The 20,212-nt window shown below is 48.4% G+C and overlaps 1 protein-coding gene across 2 annotated transcripts; it reads left to right on the top strand.

Annotated features, from left to right (window-relative positions):
- Positions 1–6,671: 6,671 nt before the first annotated feature.
- Positions 6,672–19,813, top strand: TBL2 (transducin beta like 2). Of its 2 annotated transcripts, XR_009534630.1 has the most exons (8): positions 6,672–6,850; positions 8,324–8,454; positions 8,715–8,899; positions 9,387–9,538; positions 9,868–9,994; positions 10,353–10,505; positions 10,744–11,268; positions 14,132–19,813. XR_009534630.1 is itself a non-coding variant. In XM_060120244.1 (7 exons), the coding sequence occupies exons 1-7, from the start codon at positions 6,721–6,723 to the stop codon at positions 11,204–11,206; spliced, it is 1,341 nt and encodes a 446-aa protein (XP_059976227.1). In that variant the 5' UTR covers positions 6,672–6,720; the 3' UTR covers positions 11,207–19,813. The 2 variants fall into 2 exon arrangements, 1 of the variants encoding a protein (XP_059976227.1); XM_060120244.1 differs by having other exon boundaries at positions 10,744–19,813.
- Positions 19,814–20,212: the final 399 nt, after the last annotated feature.

Genomic DNA, 20,212 nt, shown 5'->3' with positions numbered 1-20,212 from the left:
TTCTTGACCAATAAAAACAGAAACTGTCAGGGACTGTCAGAGTTTCTCGCTCTGGGATGGAAAGAGAGCGGTTTGCAGTGGGAGGTGGCCTTGTATAGGGCCTCGCTGGCCATGAAGGGACCTTAGCTTGTCCTCTGAGCTGGAAGCTCCTGGAGGGTTTTGGTTTTTTTTTTTTTTTTTTTGCGGTACGTGGGCCTCTCACTGTTGTGGCCTCTCCCGCTGCGGAGCACAGGCTCTGGATGCGCAGGCCCAGCAGCCATGGCTCACGGGCCCAGCCGCTCCGTGGCATGTGGGATCTTCCCGGACCAGGGCACGAACCTGTGTCCCCTGCATCGGCAGGCGGACTCTCAACCACTGCGCCACCAGGTAAGCCCTCCTGGAGGGTTTTGAGTGGAGGTGAAAGAAGATCAGACAGAGCTTCTTAACAGGATCCCTCTGGGGGCTGAGTTGTGAATAGGCCACAGGGAGTCAAGGGAGGGATGACAGACACTCAGCCTGGAAATCCTCTGTGGCCAGGGGGAGGTTCAGAGAGGCTCGCCACCTTCTACGCTGGAGGAGGGCAGAGCCGGGACCCCAGCGTGGAAGTGACAGGGCCTTCCATCCGAACCATCCAGAAGGAGAACGTTGCCTTAGCGGGTAGTGGCGGCCTCACTGCGTGAGATGTGCAAGCAGAGGGTGGGTGGCCACCGGGTCGGGACGTCTGAGAAGGAACTGATACTGCAGATTGGAAGTTGGGGCAAATGGCCCCAATACTTCGTCAATCCTTTTTAAAATTTTCTTTTTTGGCTGCACCGCTTGGCTTGTGGGATCTTAGTTCCCCGACCAGGAATTGAACCCGTGCCCCCTGCAGTGAAAGTGCCAAGTCCTAACCACTGGACTGCTGGAGAATTCCCTTTCATTGATTCATTTAACAAATATTTCCTGAGGGCCTACCACAGACCAAGCTATGGTCTTGGCCCTGAGGAATCTGTTCACCGCTGCACCCCTCTCCTCGCGGAGCTTACATTCGGGCCTGGCGAGTCTGAGCCCTCTCACGTGCTCAGAAACCTCTGGAGACGTTTGGGGAGACATTTGCAGGCTAGCAACAGGAGCTGGCTTTCTGGGGGCTTTGACTTTCCCTCAGTCATGTAGAATAATAATGACGATAACATGAGTAACTGCACCATCATCTAGTGTTTACCACGTGCCAAGCACGATTCTAGGCACTTTATTTATATTCACCCACTAATCCTCTCCACACCTACCTCTGTAGGTCTGCGGCGAGGATTGAAGAGTAACTATTCATAAAGCACTTACTACAGTGCCTGGCATATAACGCGATGGAAGATTTATCGTAATGATTACTATTGTCCCCACTTTACAGATGAAAAATTGAGACAGAGAGAGGTTAACTAGCCCAAGTTTGCACAGTTTTTGAGGTGCCCACCCAGACTGTCTTGCTTCAGAGTTTCTGCTTTTAGCCACTTTTTACTGTGCAGGTGACAGATGTACCCAGCCTTTAGGTGGTATCTGCTGCTGCAGACAAAGGCTTGAAGAGGCTCTCTGAAAGGTAAATTCCTGGCAGTTTGTGTGCTGCTGTTTTCACCCACTCATCCTGCCAGGAAGGTCCCCATAAGACATCCCCTTGACCCTGTGTCCCACTCCAGAGGCCACCTTCCCTTAAGAGAGTCGTCTACACCTGCCTTCCCTCCTTCCCCTCCCGTCTGCCCCCAGCCCCCTGCCTTTGGGCTCCTCCTCCCTCCCCCACTTCCTCCCCAGCCTCACCCCTGCACAGACTCTGCTCTCTCCAAGGTCACTTGGCTCCCTTATTGCCAAATCCAACAACCACTTCGCAGTGCTCCTGGGCCTTCAGACCTCCTTCTTGAATCACTCTTTCCCTGCAGATCCAGAATTCTCGCCAGGCTCTCCTCCTCCCTGGCAGTGCCTCCCCAGTCCCTGCTGTGGGAGCCTCTTCTTCGGCCCACTGCCCTTCTCACTCTATGGCAAGCCCTGGACACTGCAATCCCCTTCAGCCTCTCTGCTGAGGCCTCCCTATTCTGTATCTGCGCTGCCCTCTCCCCAGAGGGACACAACCACGTATCTGACTGCCACCCTGACCTCCCCCTCTGAATTTTCCACAGCTCCCTTAACCCTGAAGGAGCCAAAATAGAACTCATCATTTCCAAGACTATAGCTCACATTCTTCCCCCTCCAACCTGAACCTGCCCAGGAAGGGTACCCCCATCCAGGCACTTGTGCCAACAGGAAACAGTCATCTTTGGCTCTTCCCTATACCCCACTGACCTGTGGTGTGTTACCAAGGCCTGGCCAGTTTGTTGCAGGAGAGAATGGTCATGTCCCAGGTCACAGGTGAGTCCCTGGGATGGGTCACCAAGTGAGGGTCCTTGGCTTCGCACAGGAAAGAATTCAAGAGCGAGCCATAGTAAAGTGAAAACAGGTTTATTGAGAGAGGTACACATTCCATAGGCAGAATGTGGTCCATCTCAGAAGGCAAGAGCAGCCCCAGGGCATGGGGTCGTCTCAGAAAATGAGAGCACCCCGAAATAAGGGGTGGTTAGTTTTTATGGGCTGGGTAACTTTATAGGCTAACGAGTGGGAGGTTTATTCCAACTATTTTGGGAAAGGGGCAGAGATTTCCAGGAATTGGACCACTGCCCACTGTTTGGCCTTTTATGGTTGGCCTTGGAACTGTCACGGTGCCTGGGAGTGTGTCATTTAGTATATGCTAATGTGTTACAATGAGCATATAGTGAGGCTCAAGGTCTACTGGAAGTTAAATCTTCCACTATCTTGGGTCTAGTTGGTTCTAAGCAGTTTTTGTTGTATCCTCAATGGCTATGTCATCCTTTTAATGGTTGTGCCCTGCTCCCTTCCCTCTCGTCTCAAGTTGACCTCATAAGCATCCATACACATGGCCACCACCCTGGTCTGACAGAATATCACTTTTTTTTGTTCTGTTTTTCTGTTTGTTTTTTTGTTTGTTTTTTTGGTTGCATTGGGTCTTCATTGCTGCGCGCGGGCTTTCTCTAGTTGCGGTGAGCGAGGGCTACTCTTCGTTGTGATGTGCGGGATTCTCATTCTGGTGGCTTCTCTTGTTGCGGAGCACAGGCTCTAGGTGCACGGGCTTCAGTAGTTGCGGCATGTGGGCTCAGTAGTTGTAGCACATGGGCTTAGTTGCTCTGCGGCATGTGGGATCTTCCCAGACGAGGGCTCGAACCTGTGTCCCCTACATTGACAGGTGGATTCTTAACCACCATGCCAGCAGGGAAGCCCAGAATATCACTTTTATGTAGACTCTTACATTAGCCTCTCGTATCCCTTACAGCTACACCTCAAACTTAAAAGTACATTTGAATAAGTTGGGCCTTTTAAAAATCTTCTTGAGCAGGTCTAGTCTAGGCCAATTAAATCAGAATCCCTGTCTGTGGGAATTAGACATAAGCATTTTTAAAGGTGATTCCAATATGCGTTCAAGGTTAAGAACCACTGTAATGGAGGCTTTGAGCTGCAAATAACCTACATCTGGGGCTCAAGTTAGTTTAAAGCATTGGTTCTTACACTTTAGCGTACATCAGAATCACTTAGCAAGCTTGTTAAAATACAGATTGCCAGGCCTCCACCTCCAGAATGTCTGACTCAGCAGATATGGGATGAAGTCTAAGAATTTGCATTTCTAATGATGCTGGTCCAGGGCCCACACTTTGAGAACCACTGCTTAAACAATGAGGAAATGTATCGTTTTACCTAACACAGAGGCCAGAGGTAGAGAGGCTCCAATCAATGCAAGGTGAATCTTCAATTGCAAATTGAAGTTGTGCTTCCATTGCTTCTCTGGCTCTTGCTTGCCCCTGATGAGGCCAGGTTTCTAGCAGATGGTCAAGGTGCTTTGTGACTGAGCCTTGCTATCCCTCCAGCCACACCTTTGCTCATGCTTTCCTTTCCCTCCTAGAATTCCCTTTTACCCTCTGTCTCCCCTGTCTAAATACCCATCCCTGAAGGTACAGCTGAAATCTCACTGCCCCTCAAAATCCATCGGCAGATCTCCCTCCCTGACCTGCCCAGTTTTCCCCTCTTCTGTCATTACTAACGTCCTTCTGAGTGTTAGCCTTGGACTCCAGCTGGGCTGTAGGAACTTGAGGGTAAGAGCAAGGCCCTTACCACAGCCCAGTGGCAAGGTGGGAAGGATAAGGATCTTGGAGTGTAGAAGACCCCAGTTTGACTCTGGTTCTACCCCTGGCTTCCTTGTTGACCTGGGGTAAGTTACTTGACCTGAGCCTAGTTGTGTGGTTTTTTTGTTTGTTTTGGTTAAAGTTATTTCATGGCCTCACTTGTCTTAAAGACCACTATAAAGATCAACTGAACTTACAATGTAAAAGAACCTGGTAGTCTCAGCTGAGCCGTAGCCCTACTCTTGCTTGTCCCCCACATCGATAGACTGGAGTCACAGACCTGCACGTGTTCCCAGGTTCACTCTTCATCTGTGTCACCTCTGGAAAATCACTTAATGAGCATCTCCTAGAGCATCAGTCCCCTAATCTGTGGGGTGGGAATGTGAGAAGATTAAATGGAATGCAAAGCTCCTGGATCAATAAATGTCACCTGCAAAATGCTTGGTGAATGAAATTCTGAAACGTACCACTTTGTCTCTAGGAGAAAGTGGTTCATGGCTGGGCCTTCGGTTCTAAATAGCAAATTAAGGAGGAAAAGCCCCAGAATGCTCTGGACACCCCCTCCTAGCCCTCTCCACCCCACTGCCCACAGCTGAGTCAATGCCAGTCTCCCCTTCTCCCCTCACCAAGGACAAAAGGGAAGGAAATGAGGCCACTTCACTTGCTCTCTGACTGGATCTGTCTCCTCACCCGAGGTTGTAGGTGAATCTGCCTGTCATCTAGTCTCTGCAGCAGCCTCTGTCCTCATAGGATCCTTCTAAAGGCCAGAGGACCTGCACTGCCAGGAAGGGCTTTCTGGTGGCCATGGAAACGTTTGAATCTGGCATCCCTGACCCTGGCATTTCGACTCGCTCTGGGTTGTGGGCCTGGGAGGCCCACGGAGCATGCTTGTTCTGGGAATATTCCCTCTCCAGCTAGTCTGCTCCAAATTCTATCACTAGTCTTTCAGAATCTCTCTTTTTTTTGGTGAATAAACTCTGTAGATTGTATTAATGCCAATTTCCTGTTTTTTTTTTTTTTTAATTGGGTGCTGTCTCAATTATCCTTTATTTGTAGTTTACCTTGAATTACTCTGGTAACCTATTGAGGGTTTTTTTTTTTTTCTCCAATTCGCGCTGTCTCGGCGCACGTACGTGTCACCAGCTCTTTTTATTATTTATTTATTTATTTATTTATTTATTTATTTATGGCTGTGTTGGGTCTTCGTTTCTGTGCGAGGGCTTTCTCTAGTTGTGGCAAGTGGGGGCCACTCCTCATCGCGGTGCACGGGCCTCTCACTATCGCGGCCTCTCTTGTTGCGGAGCACAGGCTCCAGACGCACAGGCTCAGTAATTGTGGCTCACGGGGCCAGCTGCTCCGTGGCATGTGGGATCTTCCCAGACCAGGGCTCGAACCCGTGTGTCCTGCATTGGCAGGCGGAATCTCAACCACTGCGCCACCAGGGAAGCCCCCAATTTCCTGGGTTTTATATTGCACTATAGTTATGCAAGATGTTACCATTGGGGGAACCTGGGTAAAGGATACATGGAACCTTCCTCTTCATTTTTTTTCCCAACTACCTGTGAATCTATAATTATTTCAAAATTAAAAGTGTCTTGTTTAAAATCACCTTTTCAACTTCCTTTCTCTCCCCAGGCCACCCCGAGTCTAGGCTCTTATCACCTCCCTCTTGGACCCTTGCAACCACCTCTTGGTTTTCCTTTTGTCTTTGGTCTTGGCACACACTAGTCCATCCGAAGAATCTCCAAGATCCCCATTTTGAGCTATCTCACCCTGAAATAACTACCAGAATCTACTCTGTTTGCTGGATGGAGCTGGCACTCAAGGCCCTCCAGACTTTTCCAATCTTACCTAATACTTTTTTTTTTTTTTTTTTTTTGGCCCATGCCGCGAGGTTTGCAGACTCTTAGCTCTCCGACCAGGGATCGAACCTGTGTCCCCTGCAATGGAAGCGTGGAGTCCTAACCACTGGACTGCCAGGGAATTCCCTTACCTGCTACTTTTTATTTTGCTCATGCCCTGCCTCCACACAGCATCCTCCTGCTCGGGAGGATGAGGCTGTCCCACCTCCTAATTCCAGAAATACCCTTTCCCTTCTCCATTAATAGTAAAAGCCCATCTGAATTTCCCCTGATACTAAGAAGACTTTCCCACCGCTTGAATGGAAGTAATAATTGGTCCCATGTCTCCTTGAAAGGATCCAATGTGATGACGACTGGAATAACGCCTTTAATAACGATTATCAGTAAATTCTTCAAGGGGAGGCCTGAGCAGAGACTGCATTACCTGCCCCCTATCCTGTGAGGCCACACAGCCGCAATGGCCAGACCCCCTTAAATAGCCAGGCCTCATCCTTCCGGACGCCCGACGGTCAGGCCCCGCCCCTCGGGACGCTCCAACAACAGGCCCCGCCCCCGGAGACGGGCCAAGGACTAGGCCGCGCCCCTCGGGACGCACTAACGGCCAGGCCCCGCCCCGCGTGCGTGCACCGCCCCACGGAGACGTGCAGGCCCTCGCGAGGCCAGAGGCTGAGGTGGCAGTAACTGCCGACATGGAGCTGCTGGAGATGCCGGAGCTGATGGGGCTGTCGCTGTTGCTCGGGCTGCTGGCCCTGGTGGCGACGGCGGCGGTTGCGCGGGGGTGGCTGCGCGCGGAGCAGGAGACGTGCGGCCGGTCCGCAGGTTAGTGGGGCGGGAGCGCGTGGGGGCGACCCGCCGGACCTGTCGCTCCCGGCCTCCCCGGCGTCCGACCGGCCGTTTTGGCCTGCGGGGGTGCCAGAGATCCCCCCCTCCCTCCGGCCTCAGTTTCTTCTCTTGGGACATCAGTTTCACTTCGGGACGACCTGTTAGAACCTAGGCCCCGCGCTGCCGAGCTCTCCGTGGCCGAGGCTAAGCCGCCTTCCCTCGGAGCCTGAGCTTCTCCCCGGGGCTGCTGCGGGGGCGCTAGGAAACTCTCCAGTGCGCTCCTTGATCGTTATTTTCTGAAAACGGGGAGGAGGGGACGGACATTCATTTGTGAACGCTCTGGTTCCCCGACATGCAGCATTTATTGAGTACCTGCTACCTCCTGTAGGCTTTGGGGTCTTTTCCTTTAGGGAGTCCAATGTCGGGTAAAAAAGAGCAGGTGAAAATGTAAGTGAAAAATATAGTGTAGTAGGTTTCATAGGAAGGTCAGTACTAGACACAGGAAACCCAAGGGTGGGAGTGGTCAGCCCTGCTTTTGACCGTGGGCGGGGGGGGGGGGGTGTCAAGTAGGGAACGCTTGACATGGGGTCTTGAAGGATAGACGTGTAAGAGCTTGCCAGGAGGCCAAGAGAGGGCGAATATTCCTGGCAATGGCAACATGCGTGAAGCCAAGGAGTCCTGGAACAGCATTTGGTTTGACTGTAGTGTGAGGGGAGAGGGGAGGGCTTGTTAGACAAGGCTGGAGAGGCAAGCGGAGGGCAGGCAGATTTGTCTTTGTATGTGGCCTCAGGAGCTTTCTTCCTGTAGGAATTGAGGAGCATCTGTAGCGATCTAACACATGCCAGCTTTGCTCCTGGCCTGATTTTCAAGTAAATTAGCTATTTGATACAAAAATGACTGGCACCATTTCCAGCACACGGGATGTACTCAACTCACGTCAACTACCTCTCACCTCTGGGTTCTCTCTGGGATTCCTTTGAGCCTTTTAATGCTTGTGTTGGGTATTGTGCTTGTCATTTTGTATATATTATCTCACCCAATTCTCAACTTCTCTTTTAGAAAACCAAGGCCCAGGGCAGTTACCTGAGATCAGGGTCACTAGATTCCAGTGTGCACATTATCCCCCACTTAGAGATGTCTGGCCAAGAATCTGCATTCCACTGGCCATTCTGTGTACTTGCTGAGCTGTGCCTGCCCAGAGAGGGTGCCTCTTCTGATGTGCAACGAGGTGCTATATGGTTATGTTATATACACTAACAGCAAGCAGCCTCCTCAAGATCACTCAGTGGTAGAGATGCAGTCCAAACCCAGGTCTGATTCCAAAGCCTCTGTTTTTTCCCATATCACTCTCTTCTTGAGAACAGGGGCCATATCTGGTCATCTCTTGTGCCTCCATTCAGTGCCAATCATAGGTGGTCAGTAAGTGCTTATTGAGTGTGAATGGACGAATGACATGGGCCTTCCTTATAGGCCAAAAAGCAAATGGATTTCCACCTGACAAGTCCTTGAGATCCAAGAAGCAGAAACAACATCAGCGGATTCACAAGGAAAAGCCTCAGCAACACAACTTCACCCACCGCCTCCTGGCTGCAACATTGAAGGTATGTGGTGCCCATGCACAGGACATGTATACAAAGACTCACACCCCCATAGACTTTTCCGTTGTAGTATTCTGTGCATGTTACAGACCCCTCTGCCTCTGACCAAAATCAGTGGGGATGCCCCATCCTATCCCTTCTCATCACATCCCATCAGCAGCTTGCTGGTAATCTAAGCAACAGGGCTCCAGAATCATGGCTGCATGGGTTTCCCCATTTGCCCAAGGGGTTCCTGTTCATACTTGCTGCAACCCTTCCCCTAGAGCCACAGTGGGAACATATCTTGCATGGACTTTAGCAGCAATGGCAAATACCTGGCCACCTGTGCAGATGACCGTACCATCCGCATCTGGAGCACCAAGGACTTCCTGCAGCGGGAGCACCGCAGCATGAGAGCAAATGTGGAGCTGGACCATGCTGTCCTGGTGCGCTTCAGCCCTGACTGCAGGTGGGACAGGATGGAGCCCCAGGTTTGCCTGCAGAAGCCCTAACCCAGGCTTATGTCTTTCCCATACCTTGTTTGGGGTAGTGAGGGGGGACCCAGGGTCTCCCTTGAGGTGGCAGAAAGGGAACATCCAGACAGCTTCAACACTGCCTGAGGCTCCTTGGAGGGCTATGGAGCTACATAGCAAGGAAGCAGAGAGGGGAAGATCTGTTCCTCCTTGGGAAGTACCAAAGCCTGACTTCCAGAGTAGTCTTGGAAGCTCTAATGGTTTTCTAAACCCTAGAGAGAAGCTAAAGGAGCCAGAGCTATGAGAGACTTACCTTGTAAGGAGTTTTAAGAGATTTTGAATTAAGGGTTTAAGTTGTGAGGCTGCACTATAAGTCCTGAAGGGAGATCTTGATTTTCCTCAGAGCCTGCCTAGCATAGGACCTGGCACACACAGGTCTCCGTGCCCAAAGGAGTGAGGGACTTGTCTGCTCCCTGTCTCTAGAGCATTCATCGTCTGGCTGGCTAACGGAGATACCCTCCGTGTCTTCAAGATGACCAAGCGAGAGGATGGGGGCTATACTTTCACGGCTACCCCAGAGGACTTTCCTAAAAAGCACAAGGCAGCCGTCATCAACATTGGCATTGCTGACACAGGTGAGGCATTCAGAGGATGGAGCTTGCCCAAGGCAAGAGGGAATGGACCCAGTTTTACTTACTGAGTGAGCGAATGCAGCCTGAGAACTATGCTTAGCCCCAGTGTGACAAAAAGGGCCCTGGCTCTGGGCTCCCCTGGAGTCCTGGGAGCCACAGCAAGTCCCCTGGGGGAGGCAGGTAATAGCCACAGTCTTCAGCCAAATCCTTATCTGTGGTGACCCTTGGCTTGGAAGGGAAGCTTGGATACATTACACTGGGCAGCAGACACCTTCATAAGTCAGTCGATCAGGTCATGGACCTCAGCTCATGGCACTCCTCTCGCCCTTCAGGGAAGTTCATCATGACTGCTTCCAGTGACACAACTATCCTCATCTGGAATCTGAAAGGTCAGGTGCTGTCTACCATCAACACCAACCAGATGCACAATACCTTTGCTACTATATCCCCTTGTAGCAGGTGAGGAAGGAGGGACTTTGGCCTCGGGCATGGGCAGAGGTTGGGGCTGGGGGGCCGGGGACAGAGCAGAGAGCCAGCTTCAGAGAGCAGAAGGGGCAGGCAGTGTGGAATCAGGACACCTCGATTCAAGTCCTTAGTCTCTATTTCTTCATCCATAGTTTTCAAGAGGTTGGGGTGGGGGTACTATTATCTTACAGCCTGGCTGTGAGGATGGACTGAGATCATGTATAAAAGCAGTTTTCAAAGGTAGTGTTTTAGGTACAAGATTAATTAACTTTCTCAAGAAAAAGTTTTGGCGGATTTGCAGAAAAAGATGCCCTTAAAATTAAGTTTTAACGCAACCTGGGTTGTATGGCAGGTTTGTGGCCTCATGTGGCTTCACCCCAGATGTAAAAGTTTGGGAAGTCTGCTTTGGGAAAAAAGGGGACTTCCAGGAGGTTGTGCGAGCCTTTGAACTGAAGGGCCACTCTGCAGCCGTCCACTTCTCCGCTTTCTCCAATGACTCCCGGAGGTGAGTGACTCCTCTCTGATTTCTTACCCATGACTTGCAGCCCCTCTTGGCGTCCAGGATCCTTCTGCCGTTCTCTGCAGCGGCTCTGAAGTGGGGCGGGGAGGGGGGGGTGCCTGGCCCTCAGCAGGAAGTAGACGTAGCAGTGGAATTGGCTTCCTAGCTGGTGTCCCTAGGGCTGTCCCAGTGCCCTCCCCTCCAGGGTATGTTGGGGCTAGAGCCGTGACTTTCCCTGCTGCAGGATGGCCTCTGTCTCCAAGGATGGTACGTGGAAACTGTGGGACACAGATGTGGAATACAAGAAGCAGCAGGACCCCTACTTGCTGAGGACAGGCCGTTTTGAAGAAGCAAGCACCATGCCGTGCCGCCTGGCACTCTCGCCTGACGCCCAGGTTTTGGCTTTGGCCAGTGGCACCAGTATTCATCTCTATAACACCCTGCGGGGTGAGAAGGAGGAGTGCTTCGAGCGGGTCCATGGGGAGCGTATCAGTGACTTGTCCTTTGACGTCACTGGCCGGCTTCTGGCCTCCTGTGGGGACCGCGCAGTGCGGCTCTTCCACAACACCCCTGGCTACCGGGCAGTGGTGGAAGAAATGCAGGGCCTCCTCAAGCGGGCCTCCAATGAGAGCACCCGCCAGAGGCTACAGCAGCAGCTGACGCAGGCCCAGGAGGCCCTGAAGAGCCTGGGTGCCTTGAGGAAATGACTCTGGGAGGGCACAGCAGGAAGGATCTGGCCTTCTGCCTTCGCTGCCGCGGCTTTTCCCAGGTACTCCCCAGCTGGAAGCCTTTTGAAAGGGGTGTGCTGATTTTCTTAATGGTGACTCCTCTCTCCTTTTTCCCATTGAAACTATTCTTGCCTACTTAGATCTCTCTCTCTTCTTGCTGGTGTGACTCCTGGCCTTACTTGACCTCCCAGGCCAACGACCAAGGTGCTTCTCTTTTTCCTGGGCCCAAGGGGTGGAATCTGTCTTCACCAGGCACTGAGGAGAGTGGTAATTAGAAGAGAAAGAGAACATGGTCTTTGACCTTGTGGCAACACACCCTGCTATCCAAAGAAGCGTGTAATTGTGGGACTTCCCTGATGGTCCAGTGGTTAAGACTCTGTGCTCCCAATGCAGGGGGCCTGGGTTTGATCCCTGGTCGGGGAACTAAGAAAAAAAAAAAAAGGCAAGCTTGTAATTGTGGAGGCAAAACCTAGGGAACACCTGAGTACTAACCAGCAGTCTTGCAGGGATGGGAGATTGGGATATCTTCCAATTCCATAACTGTGGTATGGCTCAGGGAAAGGCTGATCTTAACCCAGCAAAGCGCCTAACTTCATCAAAAAGTGATTAAGGGATTTCATTCTGTGCCTCAGTTTTCTTATTTGTGAAATGGAGAATAATTATCTCTTGACCTGATTACAAAGATGTTGTGAGAGTATGAAGTCCCTAGATTTGGAAGAAAAGTAGAAAAGAGTCATAACATATGTTACCTGTTGTCCCATATCAGTTATTAACTACTGGGTGAAAACAGGGCAGTTTGAAACTCAATTAGAAAGAAACATATCCCTTGGGAAGGCCAAGTTTCTGGGACTTGATGATACATTTCATATCTGGTTCTGCTTTAAGTTGTGTGGGAGAATCACAGAATCCCGAGATAGGGCTCTTCGCTTCCAGGAGGTTATATCCTGTTTGAGGAGAACTTCTTTTCAGTTCACCAAACATTTGAATGCCTACTCTGTGCCTAGCACGCAGCACTGGACCCTGGAGATAAGTATGAATAAGACATGGTTTCTGCCATCAAAGGTGGCTGGTGAGAGAGAGGTTCACATGTCTGTGAAGTGCTTTTGTTAGTTTATTCATAGCTGGAGAAGGCTGTTGTAAAAGTCAAAGCGAGAGAGAGAATTGAATCAGGACAGAGGCAACGAATATGGAGTTGAAGTTGAAGGGTAGATTTGATAGATTAGGTATTTCGAAGTTCAAATTTTGGGACTTTGAGGACTGCTTGGATGTGAGATGGAAATGAGGAATCTTAGGAAGACTTGAGCCTAGGGAAAATTTACTCATCCAGAACAAATTCTTCCTCCCTCTCCCTAAAACTGGGACCTCTGCTAGTCACCCCAACTCATAGAGATATTTGAACAAGTCACAACCTTGGAGTTATCCTTAGTTACTCCCTCTTCATACTCTCTCCGCCCTACTGCACTACTGCCGTCTACTCCACCAGAAAATTCTTTTGGTTACATTCCAGTTTATATCCTGGATCTGCTACCTCTCTCCATCTTTTCTGTTACCATCCTGGTCCTAGCCACTGTCGCCTACTAGACTGCTATAACATAGCTTCCTCATTGGCCTCCCTACTTCCTCTTTTGCCTCATTAAGTCACTTTTCTACGTAGCAGGGTGATCTTTTAAAAATGTAAACCAGATCACATTGTTCCCAAGTTAAAACCCTGAAAAGACTCCCCATCACAGCTGGAATAAAATCCAAAACTCTCACCATGGCCTACAAGGTCCTATGTAATCTGGCTTCTTCCTTCCTCCGTGACCTTGTTACCACTTTCCCAGCCACGCCAGCCTTGCTGTTCCTTCACCAAGCCAAGTTATTTCCAGCCTCAAGGGGGACTTGTGCCTATGCTTTTTCCCTCTGCTTAGAAGCATTTTTTTTCTTCTGTTGGCAGTCTTGTCATGCCTGTCATAATTCAGTTCTCAGTTTCAATTATACTTGAGAGAAACCCTCCCTGACCACCCAATCTGAAGTAGCCCTTTCCACCAATCATATCACATCCATCACATTAGCTTATTTTATTTTATTTTGCATTACTTAATGCTATCTGAAATTATCTTGTTTGGATATTTGTTGGCTTCAGGGGTTTTCAGTTTAAATGCTTATGGATGTCAAGTGGGTAATATAAGTGGGTGATTTGGGCCACAGTTGTCTGGGTGTAAGACAGTAGGAAATGGTGGGAACTGAAGTGATCTCTAGGGGGCATGTGTCCTGGGTAAGGGGCAGGCGTGGCTGCAACTTAATATTCAGGATTCCCGCAGAAGTTGCCTGTTTCAGAGAAGCTAGAAGTTGACAATTCATTATAAACAGAAAAACTTAGGCACTGTAGGGACCAAACAGAATGCTACTGTGGGCAGGATGCAGACCAGCAGTCTCATTGGCAGCTTCTGGATTGTTCATTAACCCACTGGAATGTGACAAGAAGCCTTGTCTGTCTGATTTGCTCTGTATCCCACACACGGTACCTGGGATAGAGTAAGCACTCAGTAAATGTTGAACTCAAACCAGGGCAGTTGACAGAAATTTCAGTACCCTCTGTGTATTGTGGTTTTATGTTCCTAAGAATAGACTTGTGATGGATAATACTATGCACCTGGGTCCTGGTGAATACTTGCTTTCTGATTGTTTGAAGAATGATACTAAAACACTTTGCATATCTGCTTGGCTCTGGCTTTACTCTCGTATATCCAGGAGAGGAAGTGACCACAGAATGTTGACTTACGGAAGTCAGAAGTCTTCAGTTCCAATTTCAGCTGGGGCACTTACTGACTTGAGACCATGAACAGACAGATCACTTGACCTCTCTGAGTTTGTTTCCTCATCTGTAAAATGGGAATAAATCCTGTCCTTTGTGCTTTGCAGGGCTTTGAATTTCTAATAAGATGAATGAAAGCACTACAAAAAAGTCATTACAGAGACTTCCTGAGGACAGAAAGCTCCTCTCACTAAAGATGAGGCTGCTTCTCTTGTAAGCATGGAGAAGTAACCTGGATATTCATGTAGCCTAGAGGCCACCATGTTATTTTGGTTAAAAATCCTTGTGTGTGAAGGCAGTGTTAATACTTTAATATTACTATTTCAATGTCTGTGGGTTTGAAATTTTTCAAAATAAAAATTTGGGAAAATATTTTTAAATGGTGGTTTATAGATTATTTTTATCAGTCATCAAAAATAGAAAAAAATATTTAAACCACAGAAGTGCACATCTAAACGCCTGTTGATAGTCTTCATCAATTTCAATTAAGGTAATGAGAATACTCTTATTTAAAAGATGTTCTGGGGGATTCCCTGCCTGTTCAGTGGTTAGGACTCCGTGCTTCCACTGCAAGGGGCACGGGTTCGATCCCGGGTCGGAGAACTAAGATCCCACAAGCTGCACTGTGCAGCCAAAAAACAAAAGATGTTCTGCAATTAGAGATTATAGGAGGTAAGTAGGAAACACATACTCTGGTGATGAGTTATCAATGATGATAGGTTGAGACTTCCCTGGTGGCCCAGTGGTTAAGACTCTGTGCTCCCAATGCAGGGGGCCCGGGTTCGATCCCTGGTCAGGGAGCTAGATCCCACATGCATGCCGCAACTAAGAGTTCATATGCCACAGCTAAGGAGCCTGCCTGCTGCAACTAAGACCTGGTACAACCAAATAAATATTTTTAAAAAACGATTATAGGTTATATCAGAGACCCAACATTGCCCCAAATTGGCCACATATCTAGAAACAATAACTTGGGATTCATGTTCTCCTCTAAAAAATTCCAGAAATATGAGTCTTCCAGGTGATCCTGGCTTGTTTTGAGCGCACAGCTCTTGAGGCTGAGGCCCACTGATAGAACAGGTTGGCACTGCAGAATCAACCACAGCAATTGAAAGCATGATTCATATACACAAACCTGGGAATGTCTTCTTGAGATTGTAACTGTATGTCCAAGTCTTCATTTCTTCAAGCTTCCAACTCTGATCCCAGGGTTCAGGGCAATTGGAAAATGAGTGTGGTTTCCATTTGCTTTCTATTCAGTATACATACCCAGTTTGAGTCCATTTGCATTTTCTTGGTCACATTAATAGTGGCTAAGATTGATTGCGAAGCCTTCAATCCCTACCAACTCACTATTGTTTTTGCCTCAGCAAAACCCAGTAACCAACCACATCTTAGTTTTTATTTGATGGAAGTCCCACTTCCCCAAATCTTAATCTGTACAATTTATAGGGGATAGACCCAGACCCTCCATGGTGGGCATATAACCAATCAGCATATTCCTGGACTTTGCCAGAACTTTAGAAAAGTGAAAATATGTTTAATTTTCTGCTGGGATTGCTTAGTAAGTTGAATGTAAAGAAACTATGTGTAGTCCTGTCCAAGAATGAAGCCAACACAGGAAAGCAGCCAAAGATGTAGAGAGATGTTGTGCTGAGGATGCTGCTTGTTTAGACAGCTGGATCCAGACACACCTGAGGTTGCCACCACTGGACTGTCAGTTATAAGAGCCAATAAATTCCTGTTTATGATTGTCCGTTCGAGTTGGGATACTCTTACTTGCAACTGAGAGAGCCTTACATCAGTATTATTAGAGTCCAAATAAATTGCCCAAAAGGCACATAACCAATAAATGGCTGGCCCAGATCTTTAAGTTTAGGCCTATCTAGTACAAAAATACATTCCTTTAGGGAATTCCTTGGCAGTCCAGTGGTTACGACTCTGCACTTTCACTGCCGAGGGCATGGGTTCAGTCCCTGGTCGGGGAACTAAGATCCCACAAGCTATGTGGCCCAGCCAAAAAAAAAATTAAAAGAATAAATTCCTTTCATTTGCAAAGCCAGAGGCAAGAATACAAATGAAGGTCCACATGCCATGCCATGTCTTAATATTTCTTATAAATTAAGCTGAGCTCAAATATGTTCTGTCCTCCTACCTTCATATAACTTCCTGGAAGGCCAAGTTCAAATTTAGAATTCTTAGACTGAGGTCTGTGCCACAAAGTGTTGTCAAAGCCAACCATCCCATGATCGAGGCTGTCCCCCTTTTCCCACCTGATTCTTTCCCACATTGCAAGAGATACCCCAGCCCACACCTCACATGCCATCATATCCCTGCAGGACACCACCCGCCCCTTGGCCACCAACCACTCGGGCCTTAGGGTGTGCACCATGGCAGCCCCACCTTTGGGAGAATGGACCTGGCGAGAGGCTGGTACAAGCCCTTGAAGCAGGCTTGTGTCTGTTTGGACAGGGAGTCCAGGGTCTAGTGGATGAGATGGGGACAAAAGCTCTGGGTGGTCACATTTCCCTGGTCCTGCAACTGAGCCTCGTGGGGAGGGGCATGGCAGGAGGAGGGCCAGGACAGGTCCCTCCGGAGGAGTCCTCTTTGCCCACATCTAACACTATTAAGACTGTGTTGACCGCACTCCATCTTTTCCCTGCAATTCCAAGTTCACTATGCTAAGCTCTCCTCAACACGTCAGAAATGTAATACAGTATTTTATTGTGAGTTCCTGGGGGTTCGACCAGGTATGTGTCAGAGTTTCTCCAAAAGTTCTGGATACGTGAAAGCAGTCTTGTGCGTTTTCTTTACCGGTATCTGTGGTCTGATTACTGACTCTCCATTCTCACCTTCAAATTCTTCCAAGCATCCCAGAGGCCAGCTGCACCCAGGGTACCAACATGGAAACCATGTACACCTTGATCCTTCATCACAGTCCTAACCACTGGACCGCCAGGGAATTCCTATACCCTTTGATTCAAAAGCCCTCTTTTGCATAGTTTCTGCACCCAATACTCAGTGCTTGCCACTGGGAAGCAAAGATGGATAGATGGCATTCCTTCCATCCAGAAGGTGCTTGATCTGGTATCAGGAAATACAGTAATAGTAACAACAGCAAATACTGATTATGTGGTAGGCAAGGTTGTAAGTGCTTTGTACACATTAGGCTATTTAAGCTTCACCACATCCTATTTGGTAGATATTGCTATTCCCATCTTAGAGATGGTGAAACTGATAAACGAAGAGGTTAAGGGACTTCCCTAAGTGACAGAGTTAGGATAAGAACTTGGCTCCAACGCTTGTGTTCTCAGCGCACTCTTATGCAGCCTCCCAGCCATGCCTGTACCCAGAACATAGGCCAGAATGTGGTTACCTGCCATCAGCGAGGCACAGCCCTGTGCCCAGCACAGTGCCTGGTACTCAGAAATGACAAAATGAGGACAGCCAGGGTATTACTGAATATCACAGAACCCGTGTGTAGAGGGGTCTGGAAGTAGCAAGAGAGGCTGGAGAGGAAGAAAAAACAGGCTTACTCAGAGAGGCAAATGGGAAACCAGACCCAGTGTCAGGAGGATGGGTAAGGAGAGCTCCCGCCCCTCTCCTTTTTTTCCTTCCTCCCTCCCTCCCTCCCTCCCTCCCTCCCTCCCTTCCTTCCTTCCTTCCTTCCTTCCTTCCAGGGATAGTTGCTAAACATCTTCCATGGGCTATATTTGGAGTATACAAGATGTTTCCTCCCTGTGGCTGTGGGGAGAAGGAAGGCCTGGATGTACATGACTAGGTTACAGCTCTCAAATAAATAATATTTTTGTTTGCTTGTTTTTTATTTAAGGAGACTATTTAAATAGTAAAACTGGGTCAGAGCTCCTTAGTCTGCCTTGCAGATTCTTTCTGATCAGGGCCTCCGCATTGGTTCCCAAACTGGGCTGCACATAAGATCATCTTTTTAAAAATACACTAAATGTACTTTCCTCTTGTTTGGACAAATTTCTGTGATGTGGTAGCAGAACAATGACCCCCCCCCCCCCCCGCCACAAAAATGTCCACATCCCAATACCTGGGACCTGTGAATTCGTTAGGATACATGCTGTCTTAATTTGGGCTGCTATAACAAAGTACCATAAACTGGATGCTTAAACAACAGAAATTTATTTCTTACAGTTCTGGAGGATGGGAAGTCCAAGATCAAGTTACTGGCAGATTTGGTGTCTGGTGAGAGCCTGCTTGCTGGTTCATAAATGACCATCTTTTCGTTGTGTCCTCACATGGCAGTAAAAGGGCAAGAGAGCTCTCTGGGGTCCCGGTTATAAGGGCATGAATACCATTCATTTATGAGGGCTCTACCCTCATGACTGAATTTCCTCCCAAAGGCCCCTCTTAATTAAAAAAAAATTTTTTGGCCGTGCCGCGCAACATGCAGGATCTTAGTTCCCTGACCAGGGATGGAACCCTCACCCGCTGCGGTGAAAGTGCGGAGCCTTAACCACTGGACCGCCAGGGAAGTCCCAAAGGCCCCTCTTAATACCATCACACTGGGGGTTAAGATTTCAAAATATGAATTTTGTGGTGTCACATTCAATCCATGCACATGCCAAAGGGGAATTAAGGTAGCAGATGGAATTAAGGTCACTAATCAGCTGGCTTTAAAATAGAGAGATTATCCTGTATTATCTGAGTGGGCCCAATGTAATCACAAGGACACAATGTCCTTAAAGGTGGAAGAGGCTGGCAGAAGAGAAAATCATAGAGATGGAAGCAGGAGGAGGACTCAGCCTGATGTTGTTGAACTTGAAGATGGAGGAAGGAGCCATGAACCAAGGAAAGTGGGCAGCTCCTAGAAGCTGGAAAAGGAAAGGAAACAGATTTTCTGCTAGAGCCTCTAGGAAGGAATGAACCTTGAACTTGGCCCAGTGAGATCCCTATCAGACTTCTAATCTACAAAATAACACATTTGTGCTGTTTAAGCCACTAAGTTTGTTGTGATTTGTCACAACAGAGAACAAATACAACAGTGTGTTACACAAAATATCAAAGTACAGAATAATGCACAGAGTGTGCTGCAACCGGTTGTGTGAATATGTACTTTTGCACATATGTTTGTAAACGGGGGGACGAGTGGGTCTCGACATTGGCTGTACATTAGAGTGATCTGGAAAGCTTAAGAACAAATCCCAATGGCCAATGGCCAGGCTGCAGTCCTGTAAATGAGAACCTCTAGGAGTGGGGGGATGGGGGAGAAGAACCCAAGCATTAGTATCTTTTGAAGCTTCCCACGTGCAGTCAGGTTGAGGCCATTGGTATAGACTGTCTCATCTCTGGAAGGTTAAGCATTGGGGAACAGGGTGACTGTGGGACCAGGGAGGGAAAGAGAGACAGACTTGCTTTAGTTTTTTAATTTTGAACTTCACTGTATCCCTTTTTTTTTTTTAATCATTTATTTGGTTGCACTGGGTCTTAGTTGCAGCAGGCAGGCTCCTTAGTTGTGGTATTTGAACTCTTAGTTGCGGCATGTATGTGGGATATAGTACCCTTACCAGGGATCGAACCCAGGCCCCCACGATTGAGAGCACGGAGTCTTAACCACCGCGCCACCAGGGATGTCCCTTCACTGTACCCCTTAAAAAAACTTTTTATCATGGAAAATTTCAGCGTATACAAAAATAGAATAGTATAACAAACCCCTACGTTTCCATTACCTAGCTTCAACAATTACTAACATTTTGTACCCTTTTAATTTTCTAGCATGTGCATGTTATATATCAAGATAAATAAATAAAATGAAAATAAAATACATGTGCCAAAGCTGTACCACAGAGAAAACCTTGGGGACAGGGCCCAGGAGCCTGCGGGGTTTTTTTGTTTTGTTTTTTGGCATGCGGGATCTTAGTTCCCGGACGAGGGAACAAACCCGCGCCCCCTGCAGTGGAAGCACAGAGTCTTAACCACTGGACTGCAAGGGAAGTCCCCGGAACCTGCATTTTAACAAGCTTCTTGGGGGTCCTCATGGTTGGGGCAGCACTGGGCTCTCTCTGCCTCTGACTGGCCCTCACTGGCTGTTTTCTTGTTTCTTTCTGGCACTTCTCATTAGCAAGGCATCAAGGACGCATGCCTGTGAATGTTTTGAGGGGCTTTTTGAACCGTTTCCATTTTTAGCCCATGTAACCTCTCTTTTAATGAATTCCAGTAGG

Source organism: Mesoplodon densirostris, chromosome 16 (assembly GCF_025265405.1).
Source record: "Mesoplodon densirostris isolate mMesDen1 chromosome 16, mMesDen1 primary haplotype, whole genome shotgun sequence".
Taxonomy (NCBI): domain Eukaryota; kingdom Metazoa; phylum Chordata; class Mammalia; order Artiodactyla; family Ziphiidae; genus Mesoplodon; species Mesoplodon densirostris.
The sequence above is the reverse complement of the archived record's forward strand: the minus strand, read 5'-3'. Positions and strand labels throughout refer to the sequence as shown.